Source organism: Gigantopelta aegis, chromosome 3, assembly GCF_016097555.1.
Source record: "Gigantopelta aegis isolate Gae_Host chromosome 3, Gae_host_genome, whole genome shotgun sequence".
NCBI lineage: Eukaryota > Metazoa > Mollusca > Gastropoda > Neomphalida > Peltospiridae > Gigantopelta > Gigantopelta aegis.
The window spans coordinates 81,019,968-81,044,081 of NC_054701.1; the positions used below are offsets into that span (position 1 = coordinate 81,019,968).

The 24,114-nt window shown below is 35.6% G+C and overlaps 1 protein-coding gene across 1 annotated transcript in view; it reads right to left on the minus strand.

Moving 5' to 3' along the window:
• Positions 1-984: 984 nt before the first annotated feature.
• The window catches only part of LOC121368880 (voltage-dependent calcium channel subunit alpha-2/delta-3-like), a 70,597-nt gene continuing 47,467 nt past the window's right edge, over positions 985-24,114 (minus strand). The window contains exons 8-19 of the mRNA XM_041493638.1: positions 20,520-20,633; positions 17,790-17,868; positions 17,146-17,195; positions 15,409-15,576; positions 9,548-9,619; positions 8,618-8,716; positions 7,134-7,208; positions 6,438-6,557; positions 4,727-4,846; positions 3,780-3,855; positions 1,817-1,859; positions 985-1,093 (exon numbers count right to left, since the gene is read on the minus strand). Of these exons, the coding sequence (XP_041349572.1) occupies positions 985-1,093; positions 1,817-1,859; positions 3,780-3,855; positions 4,727-4,846; positions 6,438-6,557; positions 7,134-7,208; positions 8,618-8,716; positions 9,548-9,619; positions 15,409-15,576; positions 17,146-17,195; positions 17,790-17,868; positions 20,520-20,633 (1,125 nt within the window). The remainder of the gene's footprint in view (positions 1,094-1,816; positions 1,860-3,779; positions 3,856-4,726; positions 4,847-6,437; positions 6,558-7,133; positions 7,209-8,617; positions 8,717-9,547; positions 9,620-15,408; positions 15,577-17,145; positions 17,196-17,789; positions 17,869-20,519; positions 20,634-24,114) is intronic.

The window sequence follows — 24,114 nt, forward strand, 5'->3', positions numbered from 1 at the left end:
AGAGAGAGAGAGAGAGAGAGAGAGAGAGAGAGAGAGAGAGAGAGAGAGAGAGAGAGAGAGAGAGAGAGAGAGAGACAGCGACAGAGACAGCATGCTTGTGGCAAGGTTGTCGCAAGGTAGTTACAATCTTGTTACAAGGTTGTACAAGCAATGCAAGCTATTTGCAAGCTAACATTTAGCTCGCATAATGTAGTCAGTAATTCTGCAAGCTTCCCGCAAGCATGTTTTCATTTTGCAAGCTTAAATAATTGCTGCATGCTTGCGCAAGCTAGCTGCATGCTTGCTGCATGCATATCTTCAACTCGCTAGTTTCCCGCAAGCATATTTTCATTTTGCAAGCTTGCTGTAAACTTGCTGCAAGGTAGTCACAAGCGTGTGGCAAGCTTGCTACAACCTAGTTGCAAGCATGTAAGAAAAGCTTGCAACAAGCTAGTCACATGGTTGTAAAAAGGTTCCAAATACTAGCTCGAAACTTGGTAGTTAGCAGTTGTTGCAAGGTTGTTACGAGCTATTTAATAAGCTTGCAATTTTTGTTTGGGAGAGACAGAGAGAGACAGACAGACAGAGACAGAGTGAAAGAGATAGAGGAGAGAGACAGATAGAGAGACAGAGAGACACAGAGAGACAGAACAATATGGAGAATAAGAATGATGGACAAAAAGTGCAAGTGGGAAAGAGTGAAAAAGGAAAGCGAGAGTGAGAGAAGAGCGAAATAGAGTGAGGAATTTAAGAAAAAAGGAGACAACCAGAAAAGCGAGAAAGAAGACAGAAAACAGTATGGAGAGGAGTAAAGGAAATGAGTAACTATAACAACAAAAGGAAGCCCAATCTTACTGCAATCAGATAACGCCACCCCCCCCCCCCCCCCCCCCCCCCCGGTTCTCTGGTGGTTGGTAAACAACTGGTGGACAGAGTGACAGACAAACATACAGATTTTAAATATACATCTTGTAAAAATATAACCATAATTATTTTATAAAGTGGTTACTTACACTCTTTGGAATGTCTGAACTGGCCAGTTGCAACTAACCGAACAAGCTCCTCCTTGACCAGCTGGTACATAGTGCCAGTGTCTTCCTTCCGACAGAACACCCTGCAGAAAACACACAACCTCAATATACACAACTATATGTATATTATAACTAAATATAAATTACAAAAGAAGTTTGTTTTATTTAACGACACCACTAGAGCATATTGATTTATTAATCATCGGCTATTGGATGTCAAACATATGGTCATTTCGACACAGTCATAGAGATAAAACCCACTATATTTTTCTATTAATAGCAAGGGATCTTTTATATGCACCATCCCACAGACAGGACAGCACATAGCACATAGTCATGGGGCACTGGCTAGAGCAACAAATAACTCAATAGGCCCACGGAAGGGGATCTATCCTAGACCGACAGCACATAAAGCCACTTCATGGGCTACTCTTTTCGATTAGCAGCAAGGGATCTTTTATATGCACCATCCCATGACAGGATAGTACATACCACGGCCTTTGTTATACCAGTTGTGGGGCACTGGCTGAAACGAGAAATAGCCCAATGGGTCCACCAACAGGGATCGATCCTAGACCGACCGTGCACCAAGTGAATGCTTTACCACTGGGCTACTTTCCGCCCCGCAACCTTGAAAGGACGTGGGCATGTAAAAACTGTTTCAAGTCGAATCAAAATAGTCAAACCCCAAACATTCTAACCACTACCTAAGCTTTATTAACATTGATAGCTAAATCTTTGCACATACTATACAAAACAACACAGTACATTAGTCAACATCTGTGTTATTATCGGTTTTAACTCACCATGGTGCAATAAACATCTCCTCATCATTTAGATAGTGGACATCTAAAAACAAATGTCAATGTAACATTAAGATTAAAACAAATACAAATTTTATGATACTTTTATTTCAAAGCAAAAGTAATAAAATGTATCACTTTGAAATAAAACATAAAACTGTGTTGTTTTCACAGTTAGAGCATTCAGTGAAGACATACTATAAGAAGGTATGGCCCAGATATCTGCCCTAGGTATCAGTTGTGACAGTTAATAACTTTATCAAATTATTCACAATGGTACTCCAGATATTAAATTGTCAATCATTAAATCATAAATGACATTATACCAAAAATATATTTAGTCATGATAAACTCATTTTTTTTTTTTTTAAATTAAAAAGCTTTTCTATTTAAATAGCCATTCTTCTAGCATATTTTCTTTGGTTAAAACAAAAGGGAATTTGGATATACACTTTCATACAAAATTTACCAAATAGGCTTACAATATGTTTATCCAGCTTTTACCCAGTATTTACAGTTATTCAGAACAGTACAGTACATCAAGCCATGATGTTATTTCCTACCTGTAGGTAACACAGAATCTTTAAGACGGAGTTTATTCATTCCATATCCATTTGGAATTACAAAAGCAAGGCTGAAATATACAACCATATATACTATAAGAGAAAAATCAACAGATATGTTCCAAGTTTTAAAGTACTATTAATTTGTATGCTTTGCCTTCTAGAAGAAACTAGTTACAGAAAGAACACATTAAATGATCTAACATGCTTATAAAATTTCACCCACCTTGCAATGTGGCATGGTGTAAGCCATTCAATCTATCTTCTCTTTATTTTTAATAATTAACTATTAATCCCCTGTCCTGGACAGACAGTCTAGATATGGTTTGAGCCCAGTCAGTTACTTGGATGTGATAATACTGCACAATTAAACTGGCCTCTGTGGTGTCATAGCCTGGTACCGGCTCCCACTCAGAGTGAGTTTTAAGACCACTACACCCTCTTCTTTCTAACTAACCAGAAACAGCCCAGATAGCCGAGATGTGCATCCAGGACATGCTGGAACATTAATTTGGTTAAATGCTGGAACGAAAATAAGGTTAAAATGAAATATATAAATTAGTTACCTGAATGTGTTAAGAATTGTATTGTAATAATACTGATTTCCTCTCATTCTAGCACGTTTCTGAAAGAAAAAGAAAAAGAAAAAAAAAAATATATATATATATATATATATATATATATATATATATATATATATAATTGAAGTTCACTTAAACTATAAATTAAACTAACTAAATAAAATAAAGTGAATGTGATAAAAAATGATTTCTGTGTTATAGATCATCTAAACAGAGAACCAGCCTTTATGGTGCAGTGATTACATTATCCTGGCTAAGAATGGTAACTACTGGGTTCAAATAATAATAATAATAATAATAATAATAATCATAATCATCATCATCATCATCATCATCATCATCATCATCATCATCATCATCATCATCATCATCATCATCATCATCATCATCATCATCATCTTCTTCTTCTTCTTCTTCTTCCTTCCTCTTCTTCTTCTTCATCAAACATCTTTATGGCTTAATTAACAGACAAGTGTTGACTTAGATAGAAAAGTTCACTACATAACAACTCAATATGCAAGTTGTTTCATCAGAGCATGTTAGATGTCAAGGCGAGGGTTTTTTTTCTTACACATTAACCACCAACATCTGTTGAATGTACACAACCCAAGATTCTATCAGATTTTAGAACACTTTTATTAAATCTCACTTGGCTATAAATTAAAAAATTCTTTAATGAAAACAAAAATGAAGGAAAAGAATAAATGATACTTGTCATGTTTAGAATTTTTTTTTTAAATCTCACTTGGATACAAATTTGAAACTTGTTCAATCAAAAGAAAAAAAACGAGAAAAAAAATAAATGAAAAGAAATCGAGATACTTGCCATGGTGTCATAATGAAATGTGACATTCATCTGTATCCCTCCTGACTGCGGATCTAACATAACATTTCGTAACTGCAAAGAAATAAAACGTTTTAAAGATAAAACGAGTACATTTTATAGCTAATATTTGACTTTTCACATCAATGAGCTCCAAAAAGAGAAACAGGATTTGTTTACACTACTAAACACTCTCTCATGATGCAGCTGATGATTAGCAAACTGCCAATATATCATGAATTTGAAACATAGCTTGATTGTCATTTATTTTAATGCTAAATTGTTAATAATAATAATAATTTTGTTTTTAGAGTGTATGGTTAACAATATGTGAATGATATCTTTATGTGAATTAACAAACAAGAGTCCAATGAATGTTTAGACAAAGACAAAAAAACAAGTCATGTCTTGTTTTAATGTTTAGTCAAAGAGAAGGTCTAGTAGTATTAATACCAGTAATCATTACTGTGTTTAGTTCATGATATTTAGACAAACATACAAATACAAAGCATTATTTTTGTAGGTCTATTCCTAGCAATCATTACTGTTAAATTGGACACATCACTTCTTCAACTTTTAGGACATCCATTGCTAACTATTTCAGTGAAATCCACAAAGGTACAAAGAGAAAGGATTATTTTTATGTATATTCCAAGAAATCATTACTGTGTCAAGTCCATTGAATATTAAGACAAAGATACACATAGAAAGCATTATTTTTGCATGTATATTCTAATCAATAATCAATGTGTTATATCAGACAACTCACTACTTCAACTTTTAGGACATCCACTGCTAACACTACTTCAGTGAGATCCACAAAGGTACAAAGAAAAAGGATTATTTTATTTGTATTTCAATGGATATTTAGAAAAATATACTAATAAAAAACATTATTTTTGTACGTCTATTCAAGCAGTCATCGCTGTTATATCTGACAACTCACTTCTTCAACTTTTAGGACGTCCACAGCTAACTCCACTTCAGTGAGATCCACACTGTTATAGTTTGGCTTCGTGTGTAACTCAGCCGCCTGTTCAAACTTGACAGGAGTGTCTTTGGGAAACTGTAAAAACAAAAATTCCACCAAATTAATTAAATGTCTCGCCTACTGAATACTTATTTGATATCACTGACAGTTGCATCCATAGATGTCCATATCAATACATGTTAAAAAAATATAAATAAAAAGATCATTAAACTTTAATTTTTGTTTTAAATAATTATACTTTAAAAAAAAAGAAAAAATACAAAAGATTTTTTTTTTTTTTTTTTAAATTCACATGCACTGCGATGAACATCCACACATGCAACTATGAACCAAGTTTAATTGATTTTGGATTGATAGTTTGTGAGAAATGGAGCTAAACATGAAAGTTTAACATTGAGCTTTGTGCAAAAGTTGATGTTGCTGCGCCATCATCACTGTCAGCAAAGTAATATCTATATCTCGCTTTTTAACTTCATAAAGGAGAGGCAAAAACAAGCAAAATAATCTGATAAAAAATCACCAGCTTTCCCACAGAGGACAACACATACATGCACCATAGCCTTTGATATACCAGTTGTGCATCGGTTGAGCAGTTTAAGAATATGAAAAGAAACATACTACAATATTACCAAGGCCTGATGCTTTGATTGGAATGAAAAAAACCTAGTTTTCGATGAAGTGACAGATGACAGCTGTTGTAGCAGTAATCATGACAGGTGCCACCGGTGAGGCAGGATATGCTCACCTTTTGCGAACACCTGATATCATCACTGCTATGACAGTGATTCATGAGTGCATGTCATCACAGCTGTACTTATTCTAATGAGCTGTGTTCTGTGCTAGTTTTGATTTAGTAAACTAGTCTGGGAGTGCATGGCAGTCCCATTTTTGGCAGTGCAAGAGGGATGGAATCTCCAGTAAAGAATCTCCTCAGGAGTGGCTTCCTCCTATAGATGAGGCACTAGACAGAGAATCAACCACTATTTTGCCAATGAATGAATGAATGAATGAATAAACAAATGTTTAATAACACCCCAGCATGAAAATACAATGGCTATTGGGTGTCAAACTATGGTAAATGCAAACACGAAATGATGAACCACATCAACAGGGGCGGATCCAGGAATTTTAGCAGGGGGGGGGTCTCCAGTCTTGAGCCTTTGAAGGCCCCCCCCCCCCCCCCCCCCCACCCACCCCCCCCCCCCCCCCCCCCCCCCCTGATAGGAAATTTTCATATTTGAAGATAGCTTTAGATGGATTTGAAGTATATTCCCTCTATCAAAATCCTGCTTGTTGGTCACGAGCGGGGGCGGTCGACCCCCTCGACCCCCCCCCCCCCCCGGATCCGCGTCTGATCAATGTAAAAATTCAACAGTTGTATTTTGCCAAATGTCCATTTGACTGCATTGTGCTCTGATTATGTATTATAGTTTTTCTATCAGATCCATCATGTGTGATCGATCCTACGATCCTCCACACCTCAGGTGGGTGTTCTAACACTGTAATACATGTACATCCCACCCCTGATTAGAACCAGGGGCCTAATTCACAAAGGTCTCTTAGGCTCTGTTAGATAATAAAGCATCCTCTTTGCAAGTCTTTTAGCATTGCACTGCAAGATCGCAAAGTTGTAAGAGTTTAGTGAATTAGGACCCAGATTACTCACGTCGTCAGCTTTCAGTGCATCCATGGCTAGTTCCTCCTCTGCTAGATCGACACTGTTATAGTTCGGCTTTGCATACAATTCTGCTGCAAAGTCCAACTTGACGGGACTCTCTTTTGTGAACTAGAAAACAAAGCAATCCTATTAAAACCATCCATCGTTTAAATTGAAGGGAAAATTACAGTTAGCATTTCCAGTGACAATTAACTGATTAAGGCTTTTTATAATCTATCAACACATCAAAAGTGCCCAACCAATCAATTTTCAATTAGTATCATCATTGGAACATCACTATGCCTAACTCTAATAATGACCAGGAACCGAGTTTCATGTTTCAAATACAGTTGAATCCTGTTGACTCGAACCCCATCGTTGCTCGAGAAAGTGTTCAACCCGTTGGGTAGTTCGACCTAACCATTCGATCAACACGTGTCAGTGTAACTCAGGACTTCATTTATGGTTCAAAAGTTGCAGTGTATTCAACCCTTCTGAGTCTGACCCAATGAGATTGTACTGTATGTGGAATACAATATTTATTTAACAATACCACAACACATTTCAGGTAACATTCTGTTTTCAAAAATTTTATCAGTGATATTTCTAGTCAATTAAAAATTGATTAGCAAGTATTGTTTAATGTTTTAAAATTGTTTAGCGATCATTGTCAGATACTTGATGTATTAAGTGCTCAGAACTTACCATTGGCCTAAAGTCTGGATGGAAAATGATGTATCCATTGTTTGTGATGGCAAATGCATAACCATTAACACCTAGCTGAAACGAAAACAATGTGACATGAAATTAAATTACTTTCTAAGCAACAAGCATAAATGTTAATAATAAACAAAGGTTAAAATATAGTGGATATTAAAGAAAATATAACCTAAAAACAAAGTATTAAAAAGTGAGAATATTTTACACATACAAAAATGTAGAGAATATAACAAAGGTATTAGACAACATAGACATTATTACACAATATTACACAGGTATTAGACAACATAGACATTATTACACAATATTACAAAGGTATTAGACAACATAGACAATATTACACAATATTACACAGGTATTAGACAACATAGACATTATTACACAATATTACACAGGTATTAGACAACATAGACATTATTACACAATATTACACAGGTATTAGACAACATAGACATTATTACACAATATTACACAGGTATTAGACAACATAGACATTATTACACAATATTACACAAGTATTAAAAGATAGTCCAAAAATAACAGATTATAATGGATCTAAATAGTATTGTTTTCACTGCCCCAAGTCCCACTACACACACTACCATGACATGATATAGTGAGTTCGATTTATCTTGTGACAGCAGTATCAAATGGATTTGCACTTTAATAGTACAAAGTGGGGTTTTTTTTATAATTTTTGCAGTTTTACAAGATTGAGACTGAATTCAGAATGGTTATAAATAATGATATTCAGAGAGTAAAATAAAAATGGTTAGAAATAATGATATTCAGAGACTGAAATAAGAAGGGTTAAAAATAATGATATTTAGAGAGTAAAATAAGAAGGATTAAAAATAATCATATTCAGAAAGTAAATCAGAAGTGTTAGAAATAATGGTAGTTAAAAACACTATATATAGCCTTCTCCATCCTTAATTTCCAACAGTTTCTGACACCAATGTTTATAAATGTGTGAATGTGATTATTAAATGTTTACTGAATTAGGGAGTTTTCTTCTGAAGACAGTGTGCCATTTTAATGGAGAAAACAAAGAAAGGAATATCTGTTTACACCTCAGCAGAACTTAAACCACAGTTTTTTGGTACCTAAAACATAGGCCTGAATTTACAGAGTCTCTTTATTTAACTATATAAATGTACAATGTTTAAACACCTATGAAAAGAAAAACAGGCTTCGCAAATTCGTCCCATAGTTATTTTGACATATGGTTTAGAGTGAGAAAGGAAATGTGATGCAAGGCATCTTTTACATGCAGTTTCCAATATTACATATCATGGCCTTTGGTGTTCTAGTTGTGGGGGATTTGACTGGAATGGGATAAAAACCTGACTCCATAAAGGGTGATTGATCCTATAATACATCTTTAAATGAGCATTCTATCACTGAGCTACATCCTAAAACCCTTTTTAATGGAGACTCAGTCTGTGTAGTGTTTTAAAATGATTCACCTTGTACATGGGAATATGCTGCATCAATTCGTATATGCTGATGTCGGTCCCCGCCACACCGAGCAGGTTCTCTACTGGACTGTCATGTAGCGCATCTTTCTAGAGCAAGTAAAACCATCACACAAACAATTACTCATCTAGCATTGGGACCCAAATCAAGGGAAAGAAAAACCCAATCAACTGAATGGATCCACCAAGGTGGTTCGATCCTGTGATGCAAGCACCTCAGGCAAGCACTCAACCCACTGAGCTAAATCCACTCCACCCACCCAATTCAACAAGGAACATCATATACCTGGCAAAAGTAGGTTGTGGTGACCTAGTTATGGCACACAACCCACTGAGCTAAATCAACTCCACCCACCCAATTCAACAAGGAACATCATATACCTGGCAAAAGTAGGTTGTGGTGACCTAGTTATGGCACACAACCCACTGAGCTAAATCCTTTCCACCCACTCAATTCAACAAGGAACATCATATACCTGGCAAAAGTAGGTTGTGGTGACCTAGTTATGGCACACAACCCACTGCAATCCCAAACTTGTACTTGCATGCAAGGTTTCTTTATCCTACATGAATTGATAAGAAAGACACGCTGAGGAAATGGAACAGTTAATGGACGGACAGAAAGATGGCTGGACAACCTGCAACATTTTTCCATTAGTAGTGAGGGATCTTTTATAGGCACCATCCCACAGACAGGATAGCACATACCACTAACTTTGATATATCATTCGTAGTGCACTGGCTGAAATGAGAAACAGCCCAATGGGCTCACTGACGGGGATCATTCCTAGACAGACTGTGCATCAGCCGAGTGCTTTACCACTGGGCTATATCCCCTCCCCCATCCCTGTATAGACAGAAACATATATATATAAGTAACTTTCTTGACCACTCTAGTCAGCTCTGCATGTATGTCCTTACCTTCCCTTCTGCAGATAAGGGTTCTCGTCGGTCAAACACAGGCATTGCTACAGACATTACCAGACCAAGACCCTGTAAAACAAAAAAACTAAAAAATTATTATTGTGGGATTCACCAGTCATTTTTGAAAAAAAAAGATTCTTTTTAATTTAAGTGCCAAAATGGGCACTAAGTCAAACATCCCTCTGAAGATGCATCTAAAATCATGTGAATGAAAACGTCAATGGTGAAAACTTTGCACTATATAACCTACATGTACATGTTCTTAATTTCCTAAAAATAAGTTTTAAAGACAACTGTAAAATGATAAACTCCAGCATATAATAAATAATGTGCAATTTTAAAATTTTAAATTAAACTTAATATGTGTGGAAAGAATTTGCCTTTCTTGTTACAGTATTATGTTATTAAAATGTACAACATTTAACTATTCAATTCTTTTTATGAAAAATAAATCAAACATGCATACAATTATTTTACTTAACAGTTATTAAAATGTACCTAATGTTGTACAGTATTAATGGGATAACTATGTTGTATTTGACCATTTGTGGACGTTAATACTGGTTTTGTAATTGCAAATTATGTTCACCAGTGATACATAAGTAAATAGGTTCTTAGGGAATCCTCAAATTTTCAACATGTTATGCTTGTTTTACTGCCTGAAATGGATTTCATTAGCCAATCAAATTTCACATTATATGCAGAGTGAATTAGAATTCACTATTTAGTTAATTTTATTGAAATAAATCAAACATGCATACAATTATTTTACTTAAAATAACAGTTATTAAAATGTATCTAATGTTGTACTATTGTTTCACTATTCAGTTCATTTTATGAAAAATAAATCAAACATACACTTAATTATTTTACATAAAATGTCATTTATTATATTAATATTGTTGATTTATCATAATGAAAATGATGCCAACTGTGTAGTGATGTTTAGATTCACATTTGGTGGTCATCTCATTAAAATAGATGTTCAGGATTGTTGTGAAGTTTGTTTTGTTTAACAACACCACTAGAGCACATTGATTTGTTAATCATCAGCTATTGGACGTCAAATGTTTGGTAATTTCAACATGACATCTTAAAGAAGAAAGGAAGGAAGGAAAAGTGTTTTATTTAACGATGCACTCAACACATTTTATTTATGATTATATGGAGTCGGACACTTGGTTAAGGACCACATGGATATTGAGAGAGGAAACCCACTGTTGCCACTTTATGGGCTACTCTTTATTGATACAGCACCACAAACCGGTGGTGTTCCGATGATTGATTATAACTGAAAATTGATCAGTGGGGTTTGCATTGATGTGGTGAACAATTAGGAGATCCATAATTGATTATCATAAACAGGGCACTACATTAACTCTTAACATCCACTTGTGCTTCTGGACAAGAATCTCTCCATTTTCACTTGTATTATAATACCGATATATGAAATGTGATTGTCCCACCCAAACATTCCTGTTAAAACAGCTGAGCTATACTGTAAATCAGGAAATGTTAGTGAGCATAAAACGTTAGAGAATTTAGGCAAGGCCATACAAGACACTAATATTTCAGGATGCTAAATTTAAAGAGACGAACAACTAACTGTTCCCAAAAACTTTTAATATGGGCAATTGTTTTGTGAATGATTAACTAAACCCACAACAATAGGTAAGTGCTATTGATTAAACCAAAAGGATAGTAAACAACAATAGTTAGTTAGTTAGCATGCACATTACAGCAATTTTCTACTAAATTTAAGTTGTCTGTAATGTGTCAAAAACATTATTTCAGCTAATAACCCTTTTTTTTAATTTTATGATATGAGGACCTCGCTGAAGTTCTATGTCGCTAATATGTCACTTATTTGAATTTCGCTAAATTTTAAGATCAGTAATATTTGATGATTTACAGTATTAAAAAGATTGGCTGGAGTTTGTTACAACATTGCCATTCTGCATAACTAAGTTAACAAGAGTACCGGTGAGTTACATGATACGCCCATCTGAAGTTTGATGGAAAACCATATCTATATTAATGAATATGTTACGGATATGATTCAATTATAATTATGTGAAATTTTTGCAATGGGATGGATGAACAGTTTGTTTTGGACCAACCACCATCCCAAATTGTTCCTACATGTAAGGTTTGATGGTCCCCTGTGCATCTGTATGCAAGATATGATCCAGATAAGGATTTAGTGTTATGTGCAGTAGACCATGAAAAGTAGGTCACAGTGACCTAGTAATAGCATACAACACACTGCTGTCCCAAGTTGTTCCCACACGTGAGGTTTGATTGTCCTATGTACATGTGTATGCAAAATATGGTCTGGACAGGGATTTACTGTTATGTGCAGTAGACCGTGAAAAGTAGGTCACAGTGACCTAGTAATAACACATGACACACCGCCATCACAAGTTGTTTCTGCATGTGAGGTATGATGGTCCTGTGTGCATCCGTGTTCTAGCTAGCAGTAAATAGGAGGGCGGCATGTCCTGCCCTTATTTTGTGCTGCCCTGCCCTGCCTTTTTTTCTTTTTTCTTTTTTAATGGCCATTCCATTTTTCGGTGTTCAATTTGAACTGTGGCAAGTCTATCTAATTTACGAGTTAGCTCCCCTGATGTCGGAAATTGGTTATTTTCGATTATTATGAAAACAAGTTATAAAAATTACAAATACCACTACTTTTTAAACAAAATGTTGTTTAACCATGCCAACACGAGAAAGGAAACTGACAGCGTTACAGAAAGCTGCTGGATCGTGCCAAAAAATTCCCTTTGGATCAAAGTAAGTGTTCATTTTTTTCAATTTTTTTTACAACAATTTACATCCGATGCTGAATTAATATTTGTATAGTTACAGAAATATATGACTTTCTGATCGATATACCGTACAATAATCATTTTCTTAAACATTTGATGCAAACAGGCTTTTATTAAAAAATTAAATGTTAGTATTGTTGGGTGGTTTATTTGGGTTTTTTTTTTCTTTTCTTTTTTTCTCTCTCTCCTTTTTTCAACATGGCTGACCTCCCAGCCTACATCAACTAAATTACACTTATTTACTTTCATACAATGTAAGACACATTTGTTATAACAAAAGCAAAAATAACATTTTTAAAAATAAAAATCTTCATAAACTCTAGTTTTAGTTGTGAATATATTTTGCATTTTAATACAAAGAAAAAAAAAAGATTAAAATAATAATAATAATAATAATAATAATAATAATTTGTTTTAAAGTAGACAAGTACACTGTTAATATTTTAATAGTTACAAATATTTGCCTAAATAAATTGTTATCATTAAAATGATACAGAGAAAAGTAAGTTCAACTGAATATGTATTGTGAGTTATAAATTTTTCTGTTATTTTATCAGATTTCAGGATAGCTATATAGTCAATTCTTTGGCAATATCAGATGTGTCTTCACTGGATGAGGATGTTCCTGCATTGTATGGAGAAATGGAGATGGAAGCTCTTGCTGTTCACTTCAACATGCATGAATAGAACCTTCTAATGGACAGGACAAATTGTCTTTCATTGATGTCATCCAGCACATTTGATAAGACTCTCCCAGGGATTGGAAAAGTGATTTTGGGCCCTGATAAAAGTGGACTGTACAGGCAATGTATCCACTGCTTGCCAAGCTGGTGTCTGTAGCACTAACTCTGCCTTTGGGCAGTGCTGAATGTGAAATAGTGTTTTCTCAGTTGAAAATGATAAAAACAGACAGGAGGAGAAAACTAAATGTTCCAACTGGAAGCAAGTTACTTCAAATTAAACTTATCTGGAAATTCATTCACGTTGAAACACTGCTAAATAAGACAACAGAGAAGTTCCTAAATGTAAAAAACAGAAGATATTACAATCTTTGAAATAAACTGATCAGTTGTGTGTCCCTCTTGATGTTGCATGGTGCTAAGTTGTATATAAATACCTCAGAATTTTGTTCATTTTTTGTGTATGTAACAACCCAAAGATGTTAACTATGAAACTGACCAGTGTATGTCCAGCAGTGCATCCACAGAACTGTTGCATTATTTATCAACCCTATTTTATTAATTAGCATTAAATCCATAATTTTCATATTTTGTTAAGTTTTTTTCTTTCGGTTATGGTATATAAATTACTGCCTTCATAAACAATTATTCCCGCAGAAAGTGCCCTAATAATAAGTGAGCACCCTGCCCTCGAGCATCCTAGCTAGAACACTGGCATCTGTATGCAAGATATAGTCCAGACAAGAAAAAGTTAACAGACAGATGGACGGACAGATGAATGGATGGACAACGTTCGGACCATGCATTTCTCCCCTTTTGACTTGTACTTCTGACCACCTTCGTTGTACTTACAAAATGTCGCATTTAGCTGGAATCTTTTTGCACTCAGATACAGCTGATTACCATACACACATCATGCTAAATATTGTGTACAAAAGACGAATTCCAGAAATACAACCATAATGGAGGATGCCATCTTTGTTAGTTAACATAAAAATGGCTATATATGTGATAGCCATCATATTTTTGGGTTAAAGTTCAGTGTAAAGCCACTACACTCCACGCAAATTTTACATCTAGCCTGAATATATTACTTTTATTATTTTAAAATACCACAATTATATATACTAACATTAAATCATTTAGTACCATATTGTCACTTTCTGCACTGTGCTTTAGCAGACAGCACTGAAAAGATGTTTCCGACTAATGAAGTCTTTCTAATGGCTCAAATTACATATTATATATATTTTCCTATTAAAAAATATCATTGTCTTTATATGCAGTGTATTTCTGGTTGTCCGTTTATAATAGCTTAAATTTCATTTTATTCCGTATTATAAATTTTTGTTTTTGTTGTATATTCAGAATTATTTCAAAGTTGAATTTAGAGTTACTGGAAACATTATGAAGACCAGACCTGGTGCTTATAAAACTTTTAGAGACTAGACTCAAGACGCTAATAGAGTCTGAGACAGTAATGTTGTGACAACACCAGCCAAATTGAATGCATGTAACATCATTAAAGACTGAGTCTGGTATCTAAAAGTTTTATAAGCATGGGCCCAGAAATGCCCAGAAGATATAGACACTGTTCAAATTGGTGATAACTGTTGATTGATAGTGAAGTTCCAACTGATGTCAAACACTACCACAATTAATTTTCCAGTTCAATCAACTTGTAGAAAGGTGCCAGAAAGCACACATCCCAAGACGGTAATCTGACCTTTTCACTGGTTAATTGGATTCATCATTTAGGAGGGTAGACAGACATTGCTACCTGTTGATAATGTCATTCTGTAAGTAAGGTAGTATGTGATGTTACATAATACTGGTATGTATTAAAACATACATCTTTTTGTCTAAAAAAAACAAAATCAATCCTTAGAGCTCATTAAAGCTTGTTCCAAGGATTGATTTTCGTAACACTCATTTCAGAACAAGCATTCTGAGAGTACTGCTAAAGCAACGCATGTCCCCCTACAAGGCCCAACACATTTTCTTATTTCCTAAGTTCAAGGACCATAACTCTGTGAAAAATGGGTAAATAGCCATGTAAGTTAACTCTGATCTGTAAAAGTTGATGATCAAACTATACACAAAACTTCAGCTCAATATCTAAATGCATTGTGAAAACAACATCCAGAAAACTATATATGGGACAGACGGACAAATGGACGAACAGACAGACAGACAGACAGACAGACAGACAGAGCTGAAACTTACAGTCTCCCCCTCCCCTCAGGTTGGACCAGTATGGCACTGAATACCACCTACAAAAGGACAAGACATGCCAGAAACTGTTAGTGTTAGTCTCCAATCAAAAGGTACTACATAAATGAAAACTCACAGCATTTTTTTTCCCAGTTGACAACAGATCTGTAAACGGACTGAAAGTTGCCTCTGGTACTTCCACCATTGAGGCATGCTCCGTGGGGTAGTCGAGGTACACAGCCGTCAGAATCATGTTTCTGAACTTCTCCTGGACCATGGGACGACTTAGCACTTTGATGTATTGCTGGCAAAGAAAATAAGTTTAGTGCCACTTCAGCATATTATGTAGATATATAATCATTGTTCCAGTAATAAAAGAAAATTAGAAAATTTAATACACAAATTTAAACAGTTTTACAAGCTACGACGAACACGACTGCAATGTAGGACTGCAGAATCAAAAACAGGGATATACGGTCTGCCCATGCACAGGTGTACATTATACATCTGGCAAGGGGAGAAATTATGCAGTGTAGGTTGTAGCATTGTTGTTGTGCTAGTAGGGTAAGTTGAATAAGACTAAAATGGGAATGAAGATAACTTTAATAGAGGCTTTAATGTACCAGTTGTGCATGCGGCACATACTGGTTATAGGATCTGAAAACAAAAGTAATACCAAATAGTAGAACAGTTAAAAAGTTAAAGTTTGTTTTGTTTAACGACACCACTCAGCACAAGAATGAATGGAATGAATGAATGGAATGAATGAATGGATGTTTAACAACACCACTCAGCACAAGAATGAATGGAATGAATGAATGGATGTTTAACGACACCACTCAGCACAAGAATGAATGGAATGAATGAATGGATGTTTAACGACACCCCTCAGCACAAGAATGAATGGAATGAATGAATGGATGTTTAACGACACCACTCAGCACAAGAATGAATGGAATGAATGAATGGATGTTTAACGACACCACTCAGCACAAGAATGAATGGAATGAATGAATGGATGTTTAACGACACCCCAGCACAAGAATGAATGGAATGAATGAATGGATGTTTAACGACACCACTCAGCACAAGAATGAATGGAATGAATGAATGGATGTTTAACGACACCACTCAGCACAAGAATGAATGGAATGAATGAATGGATGTTTAACGACACCACTCAGCACAAGAATGAATGGAATGAATGAATGGATGTTTAACGACACCCCAGCACAAAAATAGATACAGGCTATTGGGTGTTGATTTATTACTCACCAGCTATTGGGTGTTGATTTATTACTCACCAGCTATTGGGTGTCAAACATTTGGTAATTTTTTACCGGTAGTCATAGAGCAAACCTGCTACATTTTTCCATTAACAGCAAGGGATCTTTTTATATGCACTTTTCCATAGACAGGACAGCACATACCATGGCCTTTGATGTACCAGTCATGGTGCACTGGTTGGGATGGGGGGGGGGGAAACAATCAGAGAATGGGTCTACTGAGGTGGTTTGATCCTATATTGCAAGCACCTCAGGCGAGTGCTCTACCAAATGAGCTAGATTATGCATTCCTGATTTAATAATCATCGGCTAGTGGATGTCAAACAGTTGGTAATTCCAACATATAGTCTGAGAGAAATAGCCCAATAGTCCATTAGTATAGTAAGAGATTTTTTATATGCACCATTCTACAAACAGGATAGCACAAACCATGGCCTTTGATATACCGATCATGATGCACTGGCTGGAAAGAGACCAAATGGTAAAATGCAGAGTCTTGGAATTAAGTTATTTTCATGAATTGCTTTTTTTTCAAAACATCAATTTGGGGGACCTTATTATAATATATAGTCATGTGTATTTCTCACCTGAACATTTTCCTGTACATCAGCCCTCGTAGAAATATGTGTGTGATCACCTGCAAAAAAGAAAGAAAAAGAAAAAGGAGTCAAATTGTTTATTTTTTCGTAACAAAATGGTGTACCTCATCATCAAAACTCAGTACCAACATGCACAAGGTAGAAACAATCTATAAAAGCAAATGTTAAAGCCAACATTAAAGGAAGGAAGGAAGGTTTTATTTAACCATGCATGCACCAGTCAAAGTAGTGAAGCCGCACTAAGGACTACGGTTTCTGATTAGCAGCATCTCATCAACAAAATAGTACCATACATTGTACATACCGTACATACAATAGCCTAAAGAGCAAAAAGAGATCTTGCAGTAAAAGGTTCCTAGCTGTGTACTAAATTTACAAAATTAACTATAGACCTATTGGATGTCAAAAATGGGTCCACAGAGTGAGATTGATCATAGACAAACCAGGTATCAGGTGAACGCTTTACCACTGGGTTACATCCTGCCCATGAGTGCAAGGAGGGAAATCAACTGTATGAACCCACTGCACTTCAGGCAAGTGCTCTACCACTTAGCTACATTTCATCCCCACACAGACAAAAACCAAAATGTAATATGTTAAATGAACACGCTGGGTAGAAAGAAAGTTCTTGCCTTTATTGGCACAAGCCATCCACTGGACCTGGCGATTGTCTTGCACTTCTTTTCCAATCAAGTATGTGAACACACGAGTCTGAAAAGTAAAGGTTATGTTTTCTGTATTCACTAAATCCATCATCACCTCATAAATTATTCAATTAGTGATGCATTACACTACTAGAGCTTATAAATATAAGATGTACTTCACCAATACAACAGCCCCAGCCTTGGTGGTGTAGTGTTTAAGCCATTAGACATAAGGTTGGTAGGTACTGGGTTCGCCTCCTGTTAGCGGCTCCCACCCAGAGCGAGGTTGGCGATTCAGTGGGTAAGTATAAGGCCACTACACTGACTTCTCTCTCACTAACAACAAACCACTAACATGCTATCCTTGACAGACTGTCCAGATAGCTGAGGTGTGTGCCCTGGACAATGTGCTTGAACCTTAACTGAACATAAGCATGGAAATAAGTATAAATTAATTACTGCAACAGAAGGTCAGATTTCTTTTGACTACCTTCACTGCTATGGGTTGAGATAAAATGTTATTTATGTACTCTTTTAAAAAATAATAATACATTGGCCTTTCATTATGCATGGTCTGGTTCCCAGAAACACACAGGCCTGATGGAGATAGAAACAATACATTGGCCCTTCATTATGTGTGGTCTGGTTCCCAGAATCACACAGGCCTGATGGAGATAGAAACAATACATTGGCCCTTCATTATGTGTGGTCTGGTTCCCAGAATCACACAGGCCTGATGGAGATAGAAACAATACATTGGCCCTTCATTATGTGTGGTCTGGTTCCCAGAATCACACAGGCCTGATGGCGATAGAAACAATACATTGGCCCTTCATTATGTGTGGTCTGGTTCCCAGAATCACACAGGCCTGATGGAGATAGAAACAATACATTGGCCCTTCATTATGTGTGGTCTGGTTCCCAGAAACACACAGGCCTGATGGAGATAGAAACAATTCATTGGCCCTTCATTATGTATGGTTTGGTTCCCAGAAACACACAGGCCTGATGGAGATAAAAACAATGTGTGGCTGGATTCATTAAACCAAAACTGTTTACAAGCCTGATAGAGATAGAAACAATGTATGGCTTCATTCGTTAAACCAGAAATGTTTAACACTAAAACATGTCTGAAAATATAGACATTTTAAAATCAGTTCAGGACTTTATTGTAAGCAGTAAACGCTTTGAAACTTAATAGCTGTTTGTTTCTTTCTTTACTTCTTTGTCAACCTGCTTTCTTTCTCTCCTCCTTTATGTCTCTCCCTCTGTACTACTTCTTTTTTCCTGTTTCTCTTTAATCTGCAGTCAATTCTGTGTCATAACTGATTACTTTATATTCAGTTATCCACAGCTGTTGTTACTACTTCTATCAGTTATGTATATGCTACTATTGACTGTCATCTTGTTTACATCAATCTATCTGTTCTAATAAAGGTCCTAATATAGGCTTACGCAGGGCTCGAACTTAAGAATGTGTTTCCCACGGCAATTTTTAAAAGAATTTCCATGAGTGAAACAGCCCACCAATTTCAATTTTGAGCCTGCCTATGACAATTATTTTTTTAAAGTGACATTTGCAGAAAATAAATGACTGAAAGGTTATTTTGCTGAATGTAAACATATTTCAAATGTGAAAATGTTGACAGATTATGTACACCTCGTGTATATATTTTGCCTACAGCAATTTATATCTCAACAACGGCAACTGCCATCAGTGCCCTGCTTATGTCTGTTGACCAATTACTAAAACAAAACATTGACAGCTATATTCATCAGTTATTACCGACAAACAGCATTTGCTGCAACTACATTTACATAGTCATTTAAACACAAGTAGTATTTTAATTTATTTTTTTAAAAAATACAACCTCTCTTCAGAAGTGTAATATGTCATCAAACTAATAGTATGACTATATTTAGAAATAGCTGAAATTAAAGCCAAGCTGTGTAAACTGCTGATTCATTAAAACTGCCTGGCTTGGCATTGTATTACAATTAATGGCTGAAATCCAGACTGCGACATTGATTTCCAGAGGGTAATGGGAATGTCAGCATTACTCACAATGTATCATCATGTCAAACGTGTACTTTTCACATCCATAAATATCAAACAAACACCGTTCAAAAGTTATATCAAGAAACAGTTTCCAGACTCAAATATGACGCATCTGGGGGTTTCAATTATTCATACAGTTATAGTTATGAACTACTGCAGGTGTTTTGGAATGCATATTAAAATAATAATAATATACTTGAGAAAAACGTTATTAGCAGACATATTTAGATGTAATGTAGACAGAAAACAAATAATAAGATATTGTATATACAGTTACTTTTTATGTAAACAAATTTAACAAAAACATATTTATAGTCCATCCCATCCTCCGACAAGTGTTTTACATAAAAATAATTTCAGTTTGGTCTGACATAAGAAAAAAAGTATTTTTTTAAACTATTTTTGTGTGCAATTTAGAAAACAATCGGCTCAGAAATAAATAACTTGTAGTAAATTCCATAGTATGAAAAAAGGTGTTCCCTATGGAAAGAACTATAGTAGACATTCTTTAGTGTGAAATAAAATATTTTATAAATGATATACCAATATATCAATAAAATAATTTTGTTGAGACAAGAATTTCCTTCAATAATATCTACAAATATCTTACATAAAAAAAACTTCAATATTTCCCACTGATTTTGAACGTTGCAACCTACTGTTTTATTTGGCCAGTTGTAGTAGTCGAATGTTCCTTCATAGTTTTCTGGAGCACCATCTGTGATTAGCATGATCACCTTGTTGCATAATGTTCTCTTGAGATGCTGCTCCACCTAAGAACATAAGACTTGGTGATATATCACAGATAAACAAATCATATGTACAATATTTAGTGTCATGCATTCTATATACAAATTTAAAAAGAAGAAAACATATTCAGGCCCCAATATCACATTTTCATCTAACAAAAAAGACAGAAAGAAGGTAGTATAAATTGCAACTTGTTTAAATTACAAAGATTACATAGAACAAACAGGCAACAGAAATAAAAACAAATGTAGTATGAAATGCAGAAAATAGAATAGGATAATCTGTTTTAAATTTTCAAATAATAAGACTTTTAGTTCAATGGAAGGAAATACCAGAAGCCAAAACCAAAGATGCAAAATGAAAAGACTGTTCATGGTGTGAAGATACTGGGGTGAACAGCAGCCATGCATTAAAGTTCTTTCAGCCTCAGTTGTGGCAGTCCTCCTAAAGATGATCGTTGAGTGGCAGTCATGATAAAGACGAAGTAGGAAGGATTATTCTGCAAATTGACAGTTCTAAACACGAGGTAGGATGGATGTGTTTTTCTGAAAGGTATGTGGCTCTCCAAAGGATGAAGTATGAAAGATGCCTTGTTCTCAACAGTGACAGACCTTGTCCCATGTGGGAATGATTATCACCTTGCAGAGGCAGTCCTCATACAGAGTTGCAAGCATATCCTGGGGAGTAGCAGTCCTAAACGGTAGATATAATCACCCTGAAGTGATAGTAGGGTATAATCACTGTATAGTGACAGTCCGCATACAAACTAGGAAGGATGTATCACACTGGATCAAGAGGCAGTACTCAAAGTATGATGTATCACCTTGGAAAGTGGCAGTCCTCATACAAACTAGGATGTATCATGTTGTAGTGTGAGTCCTCATACAAACTAGGATGTATCATCCTTGGAGAGTGAGTCCTCATGCAAACTAGGATGCATCAAGTTGTAGAGGAGTTCTCATACAAACTAGGATGTATCACCTTGGTGATTCTTGTAGCATACCATCACAAGCTATTAAAACATTCTTTCGACTCTTGCCCTATGTTGAAATAAGTGCCAATTTGAATGTTAATACTTTCATTGCTTAGATTAGACACAATACATTTGTTACTCCCCTTCAATTCACTCTCAATTGCTCTTTTTAATGTGAAGCCCTTTCTGTGCAATTCAACAGTAAACCATACTTACATAACAGTATGATTGTCATCACTTGGATATAATCAGGAAGGACCGAACAATCTGACCCACTGGCTTAATGCCAGTAAATCAATACTGATCCAAGGTTCAATAGCACTCCAGACATGTGTCTAATGTGTTAATTTGATAATCCACCAACGGTCACCAGTTGCAGAGAAAAAACTGAAACAGGGCTTTTTAATGTGAAACACTAAGCCCAAAATGCTTCACAAATTCTGGCACATAATCGATACACATGCATGGAAGTCAATCTATTTTCTCAAGTAACTGTCAATAAATTACATGTACAGCTGTGCAAGTTACAGAGAATAACTGCAAAATGAGCATCACCTTTCTTTAATGTAATTTCCATTGATTATACCCTTTCCACATGCAGGAAGTGGAAGCAGGGTTTTAAGAAGATAAAGAAGATGGATCTAGCCAAGGTTATACCACAATTAAAGTCTGGTGGCATGTTCAAGAGGGTAAGAGCTTGCGAACAATTTGACTGGAATTTTTTTGCAATTGTATCCTGTCCTATCACATTCATTTAACATTAGGCACAAAACCAAGTCTAAAGAGCAACCATATGTGCTTAGCTTTCTGAACATGCCTCAGTTCAAACTGGTACGGAAGTGGAGGAATGCTGGGTATGTACACCTTATCAACATGCTCCTATTCTCAATAGGTTCAGGCAGGGTTTGACAAATCCACTAGCCCTCGATACCGCCTAGTGAATTTGTGGTGTGGGCTAGTGGAAATTATCGTCTGTATTACTATAACATATATACAGATTATTATACGAGCTTGTGTGTCATACTGATTTTATGAAACGAGTATCAGGATTATTGTATTACCCGATCAAGAGCGAGGTAATACATGAATCCTAACACGAGTTTCATAAAATCAGTATGACTCACACGCAAGTGTAATAATTTCTTTATTATCCATGTTATTATTGTTAGGTTTCTTTATGAATAACAAGACCCAACTCAAAATGTTTCAGCCACAACTAGAAGGAGACGACAAAATGACGTCATATTTCAAATGCACAGTCTGAGCTAGGACTGGAGAAGCAACGTCATCTTATGACATCGCTTCCCAAAATTATGTCATTACATTTGTTATTACATGTGTGCTTCATATGATTATTATTAACTTGGTTATGTTGAACCATGTGGGTAATAAAGGGCACTAGACATTTGTTGAACACCGGTTCAAGCATGCACCAAACAAATCCCACCCCACCCCAGCCTTTGGATGTTAGGGATTGAGCCCAGAGGCAGGGAGCAATGCAAAGCTCTGTGGGTACTTAAAGGAAGGCAATATATTATATAAATAGTATTTAGCTGGAATTAAAAACACAACACAGATTGACCCCTTTAATGCTTGAATGGATCCCAGTACACATGGTACAATTGCCAAACCAAAGAAAAACTTTGGGCTCATTCATATGGGATTCCAAGACACGTATACAGTGCAGCTACAAAATTTAAAATACACTATTTTCAATGACAACATTCACACTCAGGGCAGATCCAGGAAGTATTTTTGAGGGGAGGGACTAATAGAAAAAGGGCATATGGACCAACTCCTCAAAAGGGCATCCAAATGGATGAATGGATGGACAGACAGGAGGATGGAGACACAACCTATAGCCTCTTCAGGTGGACCAGTGGGGGACTATATAAAAACAAAGCAACTATTAAATACTTTTTCACTTACTAATATCAAATTATAAAGATATCTACATCTTTGTAAGACCAAAATTATTGTTTCGTGGCCAATCTAAACTGTGTCCAAATTACGTAATTTACAATTCATTCAAGTAAATGGTTCCTTTGGCATTTAATGTAAAGTAATAAATAATATCCAGGCCATTATTTTTGAAGCTGTCTTAGCACTACAGTATTGTAAAACCATTGTAGGCTATGGCAGTTTTATAACATCGTAGCACTAAGATAGGTTAAAAAATATATAGCCAGAATGTTAATTCCAAATTTAATAGCCCTGTTTTCTAACACCAATCTGTCTCAGGTGGATTTCTCTAGAGAATTTGAAATTGTGTGTCCAATTTGTGCACTGAGGATGTAAGAAGGTGTCAAATTGCTGATTTAAAGAGTTTTGTACATTTTGAGAGACTGGTTCTTAATCATACTAAATTAAAACTTGGGCAAATTACACAAATTGTTACAAATGGTACAAGTGCCTCATTACTGTTCCCGGGTTTATCCTGTTCCAGAGCTGGACACATAAGCTCAGTGAGAGGAGGGAGGAGATTTTTATAATATATCCATCACCCACAAAATAAGAATATATTTAAATCC